The 16898-nt window shown below is 47.0% G+C and overlaps 1 protein-coding gene across 1 annotated transcript in view; it reads left to right on the top strand.

The window, feature by feature from the left end:
- Positions 1 to 16898, top strand: part of LOC141078376 (oocyte zinc finger protein XlCOF7.1-like) — a 132826-nt gene that overhangs the window by 99457 nt on the left and 16471 nt on the right. The window contains exon 5 of the mRNA XM_073565124.1: positions 16315 to 16417. Coding sequence (XP_073421225.1) covers positions 16315 to 16417 — 103 coding nt within the window. The remainder of the gene's footprint in view (positions 1 to 16314; positions 16418 to 16898) is intronic.

Genomic DNA, 16898 nt, shown 5'->3' with positions numbered 1-16898 from the left:
AGCCAGGATCGTCCATCTGGGTAATCGGTACTCGGACGCGTCCGCTCTTCGCCAGTCCTTACATTGGCTGCCCATTCATTATAGGATCCAATTCAAAGTACTTGTTCTCACCCACAAAGCTCTCCACAGTGCGGCACCCCCTTACATCTCTTCTCTCATTTCTGTCTATCGGCCTAGCCGATCGCTGCGCTCTGCAAACGACTTTCGACTAACCTCTGCACTAATCCGTACCTCCCACTCCCGACTCCAAGACTTCTCCCGTGCTGCTCCTATCCTCTGGAATGCTCTACCCCAAGAAATCAGGACTATCCACAATTTGCATAGTTTTAGGCGCTCCCTCAAAACACACCTGTTCAGAGCGGCCTATCACATTCACTAATCAAAGTCATTCTCTGTGTAAGTGTGCGTGTGTAGCCCATTCACTATCTCCATCCATCCTTCACTCCTGCAAGATGGCTGGACCTTCATTGTAAATACACCATTGTAAATACACACCTGTACTCTGTATCTCCCTCACCTCATTGTAGATTGTACGCTCTCACGAGCAGGGTCGTCTCATTTCGTCTTATTTTGCTTTAATTATTGTATTGTTAGCGTTGTTACTTATGACTTGTGTTTTGAAACTGTTAAACTGTAAAGCGCTGCGGAATATGTTGGCGCTATATAAATAAAGATTATTATTATTATTATTATTATTAGTGGGTTGTTGATGCCTTTGCCGGTCCCCAGGAGGCCATGGACCCATATTTCAATGGATTTCATCTCTGATATGCCTGTCTTTCAGAGAATGACTGTTATTTGGGTGATTTGTGATAGGTTCTCTAAGATGGTTCTTCTTGTACCACTCCCTAAGTTGCCATCTTCCTCTGAGTTGGTGCCCCTGTTTTTGCAACAGGTGGTTTGCTTGCACGGGATTCCTGAGAACATTGTATCTGACAGAGGAGTTCAGTTTGTGTCTAGATTTTGGAGAACTTTCTGTTCCAAGCTGGGAATTCAGTTGTCCTTCTCCTCTGCTTTTCACCCTCAGACCAATGGGCAGACGGAGAGAACAAACCAGACCTTGGAGTTGTATTTGAGATGTTTTATTTCCGCTGATCAGGATGATTGGGTTTCATTTTTGCCCTTGGCCGAATTTGCTTTAAATAATAGAGCTAGTTCTGCCACTTTGATGTCACCTTTTTTTTTGTATCTTTGGGTTTCATCCTCGATTTTCTTCAGGGCAGGTGGAGCCTTCTGCCTGCCCAAGTGTTGACACTGTGGTGGAGAGAATGCACCAGATCTGGGACCAAGTAGTGGATAAGTTATCTCTCTCCCAGGAAAAGGCCCAGCGGTTTTCCAACCGACATAGGACCATTGGTCCCCAGTTTAAGGTTGGTGATATGGTTTGGTTATCATCAAAAAATATCGCTATGAAGGTGGCTTCTCCTAAGTTTAAGCCTAGATTTATTGGACCTTACAAGATTTTGGAGATTATTAATCCGGTCTCTTTTCGTTTGGCTCTTCCTGTCACATTTAAAATTCATAATGTGTTCCATAAATCTTTGTTGAAGAGGTTTGTTGAACCAGTTGTTCCTGGGGTGGCACCTCCGGACCCTGTATTAGTTGAAGGTAACATGGAATATGAGGTAGAGAAGATACTGGATTCCCGTCTGGCTAGACGGAGACTCCAGTATTTAGTTAAGTGGAAGGGTTATGGTCAGGAGGATAATTCCTGGGTCTCTGCCTCTGATATTCATGCCAAAAGACTGGTGCGTGCCTTTCATCGGGCTCACCCTGATCGCCCTGGTGGCGTGGATGAGGGTTCGGTGACCCCTCCTCAAGGGGGAGGTACTGTTGTGAGTTCATTTTCCCCTTCACCATTGAGGTCTGATGAACTCCCTCTTCTGGTGAAGGAAGGTAGTGAGGCTGATTACAAAGCACCTGAGCAGAATGATGATGACTGGGTGACTGGGATTGCTGACTGGATATAAGGCAGCCGACGCCCTTCTGCCTTGCGGGTGATTACTCTGAGGGATTCTTGGAGACCAGTCTGATTCCTGCTCCTCAAAAGCTAAGTTTTCTGCTCTACTTTTTGCATTTGTGTTTTGGTTTTGTTTTGCCTTGTTTTTCTGGATTTCTGCCTTTCACTGCTGGGTGAGCTGAATTCCTTTTTGCCCTGTCTTCAGATAATACCTAAGTACTGATATAGTCTTTTTGAAGCCTAGCGTCTTCAGGGCTTTTTTCCCTATCAGTCTGTTGGCCCTTGTTTTTGAGAGGGTTTTGGCAGATTGCAGACAGTAGCTTTTCTGTCCTATTTAGTTAGCTTGGGCCCCATCATTTGCTCAGCCTATCTTTCTACCTGTGTGAGTGTTTTTTCATCTTGCTTCACCGTCATTATATGTTGGGGGCTGCCTATTGCTTTGGGGTCTGCTCTGGGGCAGTTTAGATTTCCCTTTCTGTCTTTAGGCTATGTAGTTCTCCGGCTGTGATCGAGGGGCCTAGGGCACCGTAGGAACCCCCCACAGGTACTGCTAGTTGTTGTTAGGTTCAGGGGTCTGCAATCCGATAGCTGCCAACTTCTCTGGTTTTCTGGACTTAGCTAGTTTTTCTGTTTTTGCCTCCTATGGTGACTCATTCATAACAGGTCGGTCTCCGGTACCTTCCACTGCCCCTAGTCCATATACTGTAGTTTCCTACAAAGGTAAGGGCCACGGTACCGTCTAATCTCAACGAGACTCCTGCACAACTCTCTTCACAGTCAGGGTCAAGGGAGCCCAAAGTGGCTGACGGTTAAAGGGGTCTGGTACGGGCCCCGCGTGGCTCAGAAGTTAACGGCACGATCAAGGTACAAGGATCTGTCCTGTCCTCTGTCACTTGTATGGGGGCACGTGTGATATACTCATGGACATGGAGCGTTCTGTGCCTTTCTTTCTGACAGTCACCGGACTCACACTGTACGCACAAAGCATGGGCAATAAACAAGGAGAATTGGAACTACTAACACAGGAAAAGAAATATGATGTCATTGGAATCACTGAGACTTGGTGGGACAATACACATGATTGGAATACAAGACTAGAAGGATGCAACTTATCTGAAGAAACAGACTTGATAAACGAGGAGGGGGTGTCGCATTGTATGTTAGAAACGCGTATATCTGCACAGAGATTGAAGCTTCAGAGACTGGGAGTTCTGGGGAAACTTTGGGTAAGAATATAAGGACAGAACAATGGAAAGGACACCATTGTAGGCATTTACTACAGGTCGCCTGTGCAAGCTGAAGATATGGATGAACTCCTTATGCATCAAATGGCCAAGTTCTCCAAAAAATATGACATAGTTGTCATGGGAGATTTCAACCATCCAGACATTTGTTGGGAATCTCTCTCAGGGAAAACTAACAGGTCAAGGAAATTCTTATCCTCTCTTGCTGACAACTTTATCTTCCAAAAGGTAGGGGAGAAAACAAGGGGAACTGCTACCTTGGATCTAATCCTTATAAACAGGGAGGAAATGGTTGAGGAGGTAAAAGTGGCTGGGACCCTAGGAGGTAGCGACCATGCTATTTTAGAATTTTGGATAACTAGAGGAGGAAGACCTGTGAAGACTCAGACGTCAAGGTTAGATTTCAGAAAGGCAGATTTTAAGGGATTCAGAAAGAGAATTGGAGGGATCCAATGGCTGGATATCGTTAAGGACAAAAATGTCCAGGAAGGATGGGAAATCTTGAAAAATGAAATTCTCAAAGCACAATTATTAACAATTCCGAAAAGAGGGAAAAATAGGAAGCATTTAAGGAAACCAGGATGGATGAACACAGAACTTAAGCACATGCTAAAAAGGAAGAAAGAAATATTTATAAAATGGAAAGAGGAAGGCATATCTAAAGAAGAATATAATGCTGTCTGCAGAACTTGCAGGGCACAAATCAGATTAGCTAAAACTGACAATGAATTGAGGCTTGCAAGAGGTGTCAAAAGCAATAATAAAGGATTTTGGGGATATGGCAAAAGTAAAAGAATAGTCAACGATGCTATAGGATTTTTACAGGATGAAGATGATGAAATGGTAAGACAGAATGTTGAGAAGGCCGAACTTTTAAATTCCTATTTTGCATCTGTTTTCTCTCAGAAAGGAAATATAATCTCAACTGTTCTTCACAGTCCTATTAAGGGAAAAGAAGAATCCAGGATATCTATAAACAGAAAGATAGTGAGGAAACACTTAGCTAACCTAAATTAATTCAAGTCTCCAGGTCCAGATGAATTACACCCCAGAGTACTGAAGGAGATAGCAGAAGAAATTTTTGAACCCCTCTCCTTAATCTTTGAAAATTCTTGGAGAACAGGAGAAGTCCCAGAAGACTGGAGAATAGCAAATGTTGTTCCTATCTTGAAAAAGGGGAAGAAGGTGGACCCAGGCAACTTTACGCCGGTGAGTCTGACTTCTATACCAGGAAAGATCTTTGAACAAATTATTAAACAACATGTATGTCAGTACCTGGATAAGAATGTAGTGATTAAACAGAGTCAGCATGGGTTTGTAACTAATAAGTCATGTCAAGTTAACTTAATTTCCTTCTATGACGGAATCACTGATTGGGTGGATCAAGGAAATGCTGTTGATATAGTATATCTTGACTTCAGCAAAGCATTTGACAAAGTATCTCATTCAATCATTATTGAAAAAATGACTAAGTATGGAATGGACAAGGCAACTGTTAGGTGGATTCATAACTGGCTTAGTGATCGGACCCAAAGAGTGGTCGTAAATGGCTGCACATCCAGTTGGAAGAATGTCTCAAATGGGGTACCACAGGGCTCTGTCCTGGGCCCTGTATTGTTCAACATCTTTATCAACGATTTAGATGAAGGAATTGAGGGTAAAATGATTAAATTTGCTGATGACACAAAGCTAGGAGGGATAGCTAATACTAGAGAAGAGAGAGAGAGGATTCAAAAAGATATCATAGAATCATAGAATCGTAGAGTTGGAAGGGACCTCCTGGGCCATCTGGTCCAACCCCCTGCTCAAAGCAGGATTCGCTAAATCATCCCAGTCAGATGTCTGTCCAGCCTCTGTTTGAAGACTTCCATTGAAGTTTATAAATAAACTGGAGCAGTGGGCAGCAACTAACAGAATGGTTTTTAACGGGGAAAAATGCAAAGTACTACATCTGGGCAATAAAAATGAAAAATGCATTGCAGCAGCAAAAAAGGCAAATGCAATTCTAGGATGTATTAACAGAAGCATACAGTCTAGAACACGTGAAGTCATTATTTCCCTCTACTCCTCTTTGGTCAGACCTCATCTGGAATATTGTGTCCAGTTTTGGGCACCACATTTTAAAAAAGACATCAACAAACTGGAGCAAGTTCAGAAAAGAGCGACCAGAATGGTGACCGGTCTGCAAACCCTGTCTTATGAGGAAAGGTTGCAGGATTTGGGAATGTTTAGTTTGCAAAAGAGAAGACTGAGAGAAGACTTATTAGCTGTCTACAGAAGGATTATCGTTATTCTCATTTGCACAAGGAAAGACTAGAAGCAATGGGATGAAACTGAATGGGAGGAGACACAGATTAGATATTAGAAAAAACTTTTTGACAGTTAGAGTGATCAATGAGTGGAACAAGCTGCCACGAGAAGTGGCGAGTTCCCCTTCAATGGAAGTCTTCAAACAGAGGCTGGACAGACATCTGACTGGGATGATTTAGCGAATCCTGCTTTGAGCAAGGGGTTGGACCAGATGGCCCAAGAGGTGCCTTCCAACTCTACGATTCTATGATTCTAAGTAGGGTCTGTATCTAGGACAGGTATGGCCATAGTATAAAAGAGTGTAAAGACGATGGCACAATAGGACCTTATCCGGGCAGAAATGGTGATAAAAGGATGAGAAATTGCTCACCTGGTTTAGATTGTGCATCGACTACCGCAGACACGCAGGGCAGAAGATGAGTGCTCTGTGGAAAAGAACGAGTTAAATCTGCTGGAGAGTTATAGACTAATGAAACAAGAAACATGAAAGTAGTTTATTGAGAGCGCAACCTTATCGGCACCCCAGGTTTAACCCTATCTTTCCTTGAAGCACACGTGTGTCGCCACTTCACGTGTGGCTTCCTCAGGGCTGACTCATAGTGTTCTTCCCATATCTTAATAGCCACATGAGAACTGGGAGGTGGCCTTCTGGTGTGGCGGCATATGGTTCAGATCAGTTGTGGTGTGGCGACATATGGTTCAGATCAGTTATGGTGTGGCGGCATATGGTTCAGATCAGTTGCGGTGTGGCGGCGTATGGTTCAAATCAGTTGCGGTGTGGTGGCTTATGGTTCTGATCAGTTGCGGTGTGGCGGCCTATGATTCAGATCAGTTGCGGTGTGGCGGCTTATGGTTCAGATCAGTTGCGGTGTGGTGACATATGGTTCAGATCAGTTGCGGTGTGGCAGCATATGGTTCAGATCAGTTGCGGTGTGGCGACATGGTTCAGATCAGTTGCGGTGTGGCGGCATATGGTTCAGATCTGTTGTGGTGTGGCGGCATATGGTTCAGATCAGTTGCGATGTGGCGGCATATGGTTCAGATCAGTTGCGGTGTGGCGACATATGGTTCAGATCAGTTGCGGTGTGGCGACATATGGTTCAGATCAGTTGCGGTGTGGCGGCCTATGGTTCAGATCAGTTGCGGTGTGGCGGCATATGGTTCAGATCAGTTGCGGTGTGGCGACATATGGTTCAGAACAGTTGTGGTGTGGCGACATATGGTTCAGATCAGTTGTGGTGAGGAGGCATATGGTTCAGATCAGTTGCGGTGTGGCGGCGTATGGTTCAGATCAGTTGCGGTGTGGCGGCGTATGGTTCAGATCAGTTGCGGTGGGGCGGCATATGGTTCAGATCAGTTGCGGTTTGGCGACATATGGTTCAGATCAGTTGTGGTGGGGCGACATATGGTTCAGATCAGTTGTGGTGTGGCGACATATGGTTCAGATCAGTTGTGGTGGGGCGGCATATGGTTCCGATTAGTTGTGGTGTGGCGACATATGGTTCAGATCAGTTGTGGTGTGGCGGCATATGGTTCAGATCAGTTGCGGTGAGGCGGCCTATGGTTCAGATAAGTTGCGGTGTGGCGACATATGGTTCAGATAAGTTGTGGTGTAGCGGCATATGGTTCAGATCAGTTGTGGTGGGGCGACATATGGTTCAGATCAGTTGTGGTGTGGCGACATATGGTTCAGATCAGTTGTGGTGGGGCGGCATATGGTTCCGATTAGTTGTGGTGTGGCGACATATGGTTCAGATAAGTTGTGGTGTGGCGACATATGGTTCAGATAAGTTGTGGTGTGGCGACATATGATTCAGATCAGTTGTGGTGGGGCGGCTTATCGTTCAGATCAGTTGCGGTGTGGCGGCCTATGGTTCAGATCAGTTGTGGTGTGGCGGCATATGGTTCAGATCAGTTGTGGTGGGGCGGCTTATCGTTCAGATCAGTTGCGGTGTGGCGGCCTATGGTTCAGATCAGTTGCGGTGTGGCGACATACAGGGACGTACCGTCAATAGAGACAGACTATGGGGCCCGGAGAGGTGAGGGGCCCTGATGGGTGAGGGGGCCTGCGACCGCCGCTGTAGTTTGGCAACTGTGCTGACACAGTACTATCTCCTTTAATTAAATGTAAGCGCCGGCCGCTGTATACCCCCCGGGCTCGGCCCCTTGAAGCTTTCCTTGTTTCCTGGTCAGCAGTTGGCTGAAGTCTCTGGCTGAATTTGCATAAGAACGCCACGCCTCCTAGGAGCCAGAGAGGGAGCAGCACACGTGCATTGCAGGAAGCAGAAGTGTCTCTGGTGCTGATGGGCTACATGTTATAATGAAGGGTCCTGTCTGCACCTGTAGGCTGTCAGTGGTGGGCTGTGCTTGGATGTAGCAGAGCGCTGTGTGTTCCCCCTGCAGAGCATGAGCTCACAAGAAGGAGTTAAGATGTTGTTCCTTGGGGGGAGACCCAGCCTCAGGAGGCGGTGGACGAGGTGTGTGAAGAACTTTGGCTTCCTCCCTGTGAGTTGTGACATAACATGGCTTCTTCACTAGTGATGTGTCGTTCGTGAACGATCCGATTCTAAGAACGATCCAATTCTAAGAGCCGGCTCCCTGCTATGAATGAAATGAGCCGGCTCCCTGCTGTGAATGAAATGAGCCGGCTCCCTGCTGTGAATGAAATGAGCCGGCTCCCTGCTGTGAATGAAATGAGCCGGCTCCCTGCTGTGAATGAAATGAGCCGGCTCCCTGCTGTGAATGAAATGAGCCGGCTCCCTGCTGTGAATGAAATGAGCCGGCTCCCTGCTGTGAATGAAATGAGCCGGCTCCCTGCTGTGAATGAAATGAGCCGGCTCCCTGCTGTGAATGAAATGAGCCGGCTCCCTGCTGTGAATGAAATGAGCCGTCTCCCTGCTGTGAATGAAATGAGCCGGCTCCCTGCTGTGAATGAAATGAGCCGGCTCCCTGCTGTGAATGAAATGAGCCGGCTCCCTGCTGTGAATGAAATGAGCCGGCTCCCTGCTGTGAATGAAATGAGCCGGCTCTGCAGGGTGAACGAGCTGAGTTTTTGTTTTTCTGGCAACTCCAGCTTAGTGAAGCCTGACTGTGACTCATCTGGGGGGAGGAGTGGTCAGGAGAGGAGGAGATGTGGAGTTGTGGGCTGTAAATAAATGCAGGGGAGTTAACCCTTCAGTCCCAAATATATCCTGCCAGTTCCTCCATGGCATATATGGCATGTGACTATGTGTGGTAGGAGGGACTCGGCACATTGTCGTCATCATCATCATCTGCAATGACCTGTGCGTTACCTTTAGTCCCGAATAAAGATCTGCTTTCCTGGCCCCTCCCCCATGGCGTATACATACAGTATATGGTGTGTGCAGGAGGAGAGGCTCCGCACATTGTTAGGTATATCATCTTCTCATAGTGTTAGGCCAGGTTAATGGTCCTGCGTTCAACGGGATCGTTACATAGCGGCACTAACGCATCCAAACGCCTGATGCGTTACTTCATGGTGCACCCCAAATGCTGCAGACCGCGCTCCAGGGGGCGTCATGAAGTAATACATCATGCGTTTGGATGCGTTAGTGCCGCTATGTAACGGATCCCGTTGATCGCAGGGCCAGGAGGACTCAGGACAATACTACAGGGAGGAGGACAGACGGTGGCAGTTGTTGCTGCTAACTTGTGAGAGAGTCGCGTGATTCTCGTGTGAGTCTCTCGCATGGAAACCCGGCACTGCCGCCAGCACTCGGACCGGAGCGTGCGGCTACATGTACTTCTATGCAGTCACCCCCTCCGGTCCGAGTGCCGGGTTTCCATGCGAGAGACTCACAGGAGAATCACGCGACTCTCTCACTGGTGAGTATGAGCCCTAAGGGTGGGGTAAGTAATATAAAGTGATTTTAGGTAAAACCTGTGGAGATCTCGGTCCAGCCCCAATCATTATAGGGTTAAGCTGGTGTCACACTCGCATATTTTGGCTGCACACGGATCCGTTTTCGGCTCCATTGACTTTCAGTGGTGACGGATGGGACTGTGCGTCCAGGTGTCACCGTTTTCCCATGGATCGCTGTGTCTGCATATTTTATCAGATGCACAAAAGCACAACTTGTTGCAGTTTTGTGTCATCTGAAAAACACGCAGGCGCAGGGAGACGCACGGATCCGCGGCTACACGTCTGGAATTAACATGGAGCACGGATCCAGGACAACACGGGTCCATGGGCTTCCGTGTGCAGGGATCCGTTCTGCGGCACTGAGCGTGCTCGGAAGCGAGGGATGTGCTGTATGGGACCAGTCTGCAGACATAATCTAGACTATGCCCGCATTCTGCGCTGTCATACAGTGATCTTTCCCGCCTCACTAGAAGGGCTTGTGCCCTGTGTTACAGTGTGGTCCTAGATATGATGATCGTGCCTTTTGTCTGTTTAGAACGCCCCTGGGAGGTGATGGGAAGACACAATGTGTAGTTCTTGCCATTTAAAATTCCTTTATGTATCACTCACCATAGTGACCTATTGTCATTCAATCTGATTCTGGGGGGGGGGAACTTAAAGGGAGTCTGAACACAGAATGACTGGAAGTGCAGGTGCTCAGCGACATATGGTGGGGCGACATATGGTTCAGATCAGATGTGGTGTGGCGGCATATGGTTCAGATCAGTTGCGGTGTGGCGGCATATGGTTCAGATCAGTTGTGGTGGGGCGACATATGGTTCAGATCAGATGTGGTGTGGCGGCATATGGTTCAGATCAGTTGTGGTGTGGCGGCATATGGTTCAGATCAGTTGTGTGGCGGCATATGGTTCAGATCAGTTGTGGGGCGGCCTATGGTTCAGATCAGTTGTGGTGGGGCGGCATATGGTTCAGATCAGTTGTGGAGTGGCGGCATATGGTTCAGATCAGTTGCGGTGTGGCGGCATATGGTTCAGATCAGTTGCGTTGTGGCGGCATATGGTTCAGATCAGTTGTGGAGTGGCGGCATATGGTTCAGATCTGTTGTGGAGTGGCGGCATATGGTTCAGATCAGTTGTGGTGGGGCGGTATATGGTTCAGATCAGTTGCGGTGTGGCGGCATATGGTTCAGATCAGTTGTGGAGTGGCGGCATATGGTTCAGATCAGTTGTGGAGTGGCGGCATATGGTTCAGATCAGTTGTGGTGTGGCGGCATATGGTTCAGATCAGTTGTGGTGTGGCGGCATATGGTTCAGATCAGTTGTGGAGTGGCGGCATATGGTTCAGATCAGTTGTGGTGGGGCGGCATATGGTTCAGATCAGTTGTGGGGTGGCGGCATATGGTTCAGATCAGTTGTGGAGTGGCGGCATATGGTTCAGATCAGTTGTGGTGGGGCGGCATATGGTTCAGATCAGTTGTGGGGTGGCGGCATATGGTTCAGATCAGTTGTGGTGTGGCGGCATATGGTTCAGATCAGTTGTGGTGTGGCGGCATATGGTTCAGATCAGTTGTGGGGTGGCGGCATATGGTTCAGATCAGTTGTGGGGTGGCGGCATATGGTTCAGATCAGTTGTGGTGGGGCGGCATATGGTTCAGATCAGTTGTGGTGTGGCGGCATATGGTTCAGATCGGTTGTGGTGGGGCGGCATATGGTTCAGATCGGTTGTGGGGTGGCGGCATATGGTTCAGATCGGTTGTGGTGGGGCGGCATATGGTTCAGATCAGTTGTGGAGTGGCGGCATATGGTTCAGATCAGTTGTGGAGTGGCGGCATATGGTTCAGATCAGTTGTGGTGTGGCGGCATATGGTTCAGATCAGTTGTGGTGTGGCGGCATATGGTTCAGATCAGTTGTGGTGTGGCGGCATATGGTTCAGATCAGTTGTGGTGTGGCGGCATATGGTTCAGATCAGTGCTGGTGGGGCGGCATATGGTTCAGATCAGTTGTGGTGTGGCGGCATATGGTTCAGATCAGTTGTGGAGTGGCGGCATATGGTTCAGATCAGTTGTGGTGTGGCGGCATATGGTTCAGATCAGTTGTGGTGTGGCGGCATATGGTTCAGATCAGTTGTGGGGTGGCGGCATATGGTTCAGATCAGTTGTGGTGGGGCGGCATATGGTTCAGATCAGGTTTCCTTGTGTTTTGCATTTACCCTTGAATATTTTTCATGATCCCCTTTGGTGTCATTGAATTTTGTTCCTATAGATTTTTCTCTTTTCTTTTGAAAATTTTGCCAATTTGGCTTTTTTTATGCTGTCCCTGGATTATGGAGCCGGGCTAAGTGCGACCTCCGAATTGTAGCCATGTGATCACCTGAATGAATGGCAGCCCCCAATCTGTTTACATTTATGGTGTTGGTGCATTGCAGTTTGAAAGATGTAGCCAATCCATTAAGATGCACTCGCCTTCAATAAATCAAGCAGGCGAAACGTCCGTCTTGGGCCCTGATAATTTCTTCGCCCAGGCAGTGTGGCCCGTTTATGTGAAGAGGCCCTTTTACATTCCGAGGGCCTTGTCTGTGTGTGCAAAGCACTATAAAACAATTCTCCTTTCAACAAGAATATTTTTTGTGAGTCAGCAGGAATCCTGATCTTCTGATGTCCCGTGAGAAGCATACAGTGTTGGCCATTCTGTCATGTAGCGCCGTCCTCTCATAATAATAATAAATAATAATAAATTTTATTTTTATAGCGCCGACATATTCCGCAGCACTTTACATTTCAGAGGGGATTTGTACAGACAATAGACATTACAGCATAACAATAATCACATAGATCATAACAGATAACAAGAGGAGTGAGGGCCCTGCTCGAAAGCTTACAGTCTATGAGAAAAGAGGGAGACACGAAAGGTGGGTGGTAACAGTTGCCCTGATTGTATGGACCAGCCATAATGTTAAGTGTGTAACAGTACAGACACAGAGGGCTAATGGAGGCATAAAGCAACATGAACATGATGCGGGAACCTGGTTATGGTAAAACTTTTGGCTGTGCCACACAGGGATAGATTAGGTTAATGTGTTGAGGCGGTAGGCCAGTCTGAATAAATGCGTTTTCAGGACACGCTTAAAATTGTGGGGATTGGGGACTAATCGTATTGACCTGGGAAGTGCATTCCAAAGAATTGGCGCGGCACGTGTAAAGTCTTGGAGACGGGAGTGGGAGGTTCTGACTATTGAGGATGCTAATCTCAGGTCATCAGCAGAACGGAGGGCGCGGGTAGGGTGGTATACTGAAACAAGGGAGGAGATGTAGGGTGGTGCTGAGCCATGGAGGGCTTTGTGAGTGAGGGTAATAAGTTTATACTGAATTCTGGAGTGGATGGGTAGCCAGTGTAATGACTGGCACAAGGTAGAGGCATCGGTGTAACGATTAGTGAGGAATATGATCCGGGCTGCAGCATTCAAGACAGATTGGAGGGGGGAGAGTTTGGTAAGAGGGAGACCGATTAGAAGAGAGTTACAATAGTCGAGACGAGAATGAATAAGAGAAACAGTAAGAGTTTTTGCAGAGTCAAAGGTAAGAAAAGGTCGAATTCTAGAAATGTTTTTGAGGTGCAGATGACAAGAGCGAGCCAGTGATCGAATGTGGGGGGCAAAGGAAAGCTCGGAATCAAGTATGACCCCAAGACAGCGGGCCTGTTGCTGGGGAGTAATAGTGGAACCACACACAGAAATGGCAATGTCGGGTATAGGTACATTAGTAGAGGGAGGAAACACCAGGAGTTCAGTCTTTGACAGGTTCAGTTTCAGATATAGTGAGGACATGATATTAGACACAGCGTTTAGACAATCGCCGGTGTTTTCTAGAAAGGCTGGCGTGATGTCAGGAGAAGAAGCGTATAATTGGGTGTCATCAGCATAGAGATGGTACTGGAAATCAAATCTACTGATTGTTTGACCAATAGGGGCAGTGTACAAGGAGAAGAGGAGGGGACCTAGAACCGATCCTTGGGGGACCCCAACAGTAAGGGGAAGATGAGAGGAGGAGGAACTGGCAAAAGATACAGTAAAGGAGCGGTCGGAGAGATAGGAGGAGAACCAGGACAGAACGGTATCCTTGAGGCCAATGGAACGGAGCATAGTGAGGAGGAGCTGACGATCCACAGTGTCGAATGCTGCAGAGAGATCCAAGAGAATTAGCATGGAGTAGTGACCATTTGATTTAGCTGTTAGCAGATCATTAGAGACTTTAGTGAGGGCAGTTTCAGTGGAGTGTAAAGAGCGGAAACCGGATTGGAGAGGGTCGAGAAGAGAGTTTTCTGAGAGATAGCGGATAAGACGGGAGTGGACCAGGCGTTCCAGGAGTTTAGAGATGAAGGGAAGATTAGAGACAGGTCTATAGTTAGCGGCACAGTTTTGGTCGAGGGATGGTTTTTTAAGTAGTGGATGTATGATGGCATGCTTAAATGAGAAGGGAAAAATACCAGAAGAGAGAGAGAGGTTAAATATTTTAGTTAGGTGAGGGGTGACAGCAGGGGAAAGGGACTGAAGGAGCTGTGACGGAAATGGGTCACTGGTGCAAGTAGTTGGGCGAGAAGATGCAAGGAGCCTGCTTACTTCTTCTGTGACTGGTTCAAAATCAGAGAGTGAGCTAGATGCAGTGGGGGAGGGAGGACAGTGCATGGTATGAGGTGATTGGGAGATAATTTCCTGTCGGATCTGGTCAATTTTTTCTTTGAAGTAATTGGCCAGATCGTCAGCTCGGAGCTCCGTGGTTGGGGCCTGTACTCTTGGATTGAGTAGAGAATGAAAAGTGTCAAAGAGACGTTTCGGGTTATTGGACAGTGAGGTGATGAGGGTGTTGAAATAGGTTTGTTTGGAGAGGTGAAGGGCAGTGTTGTATGTTCTAAGCATAAACTTAAAATGGATGAAATCTTCGGGTAGATTGGATTTTCTCCACAGACGTTCGGCGCACCTGGAGCACCGCTGCAGGAAACGTGTTTGCACCGTGTGCCAGGGTTGTCACCGTCTGCGTTGTGGTGTTCTATTTATAGGGGGTGCAAATTCATCCAGGGCACTTTGAAGTGTTTCATTGTAATGCTTCAATGCAGAATCAGGACATGAGAGGGAGGAGATAGGGGCCAATGAAGACTGCAAGTTCTTCATAAGTTTCTGGGTGTTAATGGCCTGTATGTTTCTATAAGTATGGACAGTGGGGGTGACCTGAGCAGCATGGCAGTTCTTGATAGAGAATGAAAGAAGATTGTGGTCAGAGAGCGGGAGAGGGGAGTTTGCAAAATCATCCACTGCACAAAGCCGAGAGAAGACCAAGTCGAGGGAGTTTCCGTCTTCATGCGTTGGAGAATTAGTAAGCTGCGAAAGGCCAAATGAGGAGGTTAGAGATAAAAGGTGAGTAGCAGATGGTGAGAGGGGAAGAGCAATGGGGATGTTGAAATCACCCATGATGAGGGTAGGGATGTCACAGGAGAGAAAATGTGGAAGCCAAGTGGCAAAATGATCCAGGAACTGATGGGAGGGGCCGGGAGGACGATACACCACCGCCACTCGCATGGAGAAGGGGGTGTAGAGTCTGACGGCATGGACCTCAAAAGAAGGGAAGACAAGTGAGGGTACTTGAGGGATAACCTGAAAGGTACATTTTGGTGATAGGAGCAGACCAACGCCTCCACCAGCTCTATTGTCTGATCTTGGGGTATGAGAGAAGTGAAGCCCCCCGTATGAAAGAGCAGCAGCAGCGGTAGTGTCTGACTGCTGGATCCAGGTTTCAGTAAGAGCCAGGAGGTTAAGAGAATTAGAAAGGAAAAAGTCATGAATGAAGGAGAGTTTATTACACACTGATCGAGAATTCCAAAGTGCACAATTAAGAGAGACAGATGGCATGCAGGGAATATTAATAAGATTAGAGGGGTTTCTGAGTGTAGCAGTCGGGAGGTTTGACTTTCTATAACATGGGGGACCAGGGTTGGGAGCAATGTCTCCTGCGACTAGGAGAAGGAGGATAGAAAGAGTGAGCAGATGGTTAAGTGATTTGTGAGAGCGTCTCTTATGTTGAATGGTGGGACTGACTGGATCTGTGCAGTTTAACAACGTGAAAAGAGCATGAGTGCTATACATAGGAGAGGAAAGAAGCGAGGGGCCAATGTGGATGGAGTGTAGAGAGTTAATGCCAGGGCGGTGGATGTGTGTGAATGCAGCGGTCAGGATTAAAATTACACAAATGCATATGGTGAATATTTGTTGTACTCCAAATGTACAGGGAATAGATGTATATAAATGTCTTACCTGTCTCCTGCCCTGTCTAACTGCCATGTTGTAACTGCCAGTACTTTGATAAACTGTACTTGGATAAAGTGTGCATAAATGCCCCCTGCATAAATGCTATCCCCAAGCTATGTCTGAATATATAGGAGGATAAGACTTAGAACTTTTTTTTTTTTTTTTGGGCTCTCTCTCTTCTTGTTAATCAATCACACTAAATTGAGACACCAGGACCCAATAAAATGTTGTGGTCAAATAAACACATGTCCAGCACTACATGGATCATAAAGCACTTTGAAAAGCTTCTTGACCTCACAACATAAGGGGACAAGCAGAGTAAGTTGAAAAAAACTATATACCATATAGAAGCTTGCAGAGTTGAAAACACAGAGATAGCATTCAGGATTAACTGCTTGCTGACATTGAATGGAGACACAGGAGTGGATTCAGAGCAGAGATTGGAAAAACTGGTTACCAGATATAAGCTTGCAGAGTTGACATTACATCTCATTGACATGTTGTTATATAGCTGGAGACACTTGGTGCTGAGAACCTCGCCTGCCATTTTTGGTGATTATTGACCTTTTCTGGTCATTTAATTGACTTCTCCGACTATGACTTTTTCATTTTTTATACACAGCTCTTGAATCAAGGTAAATCTCTACCAAACATTGACACTCTGGAGACCCATGAGAGGGGTGACCGTCCGTGTAAGGAGGAGATTCCTACAGATGAGCGACCAGGTAAGCTGTCACTAAGAACAGCAGTTGGGGCGCTTCAGGTTCTGTCAGGTATATAATTCACTGGTTCAGCTGAAATACAAATACACATTGCTGAAACCCGTTATGGGAGATTTGTCTGTGAATATCTCCTTCAGTTCCGGACAGTACTGATGAGGGAACGATATTTATCCAGTTTTGGGACTAAAGAACTGTGAGTTTGTGATGTCCAGAACTGAACAGAACATGGAGGCATAAATTCAGCAGTCTTTGAAGGATCGAAGGTAAGTGATAAGTGTCCCTGGGGACCAGGTGGAGATTCTCAGTCTTCCATAATAAACCTCATGGCAAGCAGGAAGGACAAGTGCCATCTTCTGAGACAGCTATTGTGTCCTCAGGCTGTGTAAAGGTAATAGAGGCCCCAGTTCCCATGTGAGAGGCCCTCTTTCCCGTGTGATAGGGGAGAGGCCTCCTTTGCATTCCGCTCACCATCCTGGTAGCTTTT

Source organism: Dendrobates tinctorius, unplaced genomic scaffold, assembly GCF_039654945.1.
Source record: "Dendrobates tinctorius isolate UK_male_01 unplaced genomic scaffold, ASM3965494v1 ptg000548l, whole genome shotgun sequence".
In the NCBI taxonomy this organism is placed as follows: Eukaryota; Metazoa; Chordata; class Amphibia; order Anura; family Dendrobatidae; genus Dendrobates; species Dendrobates tinctorius.
The sequence above is the reverse complement of the archived record's forward strand: the minus strand, read 5'-3'. Positions and strand labels throughout refer to the sequence as shown.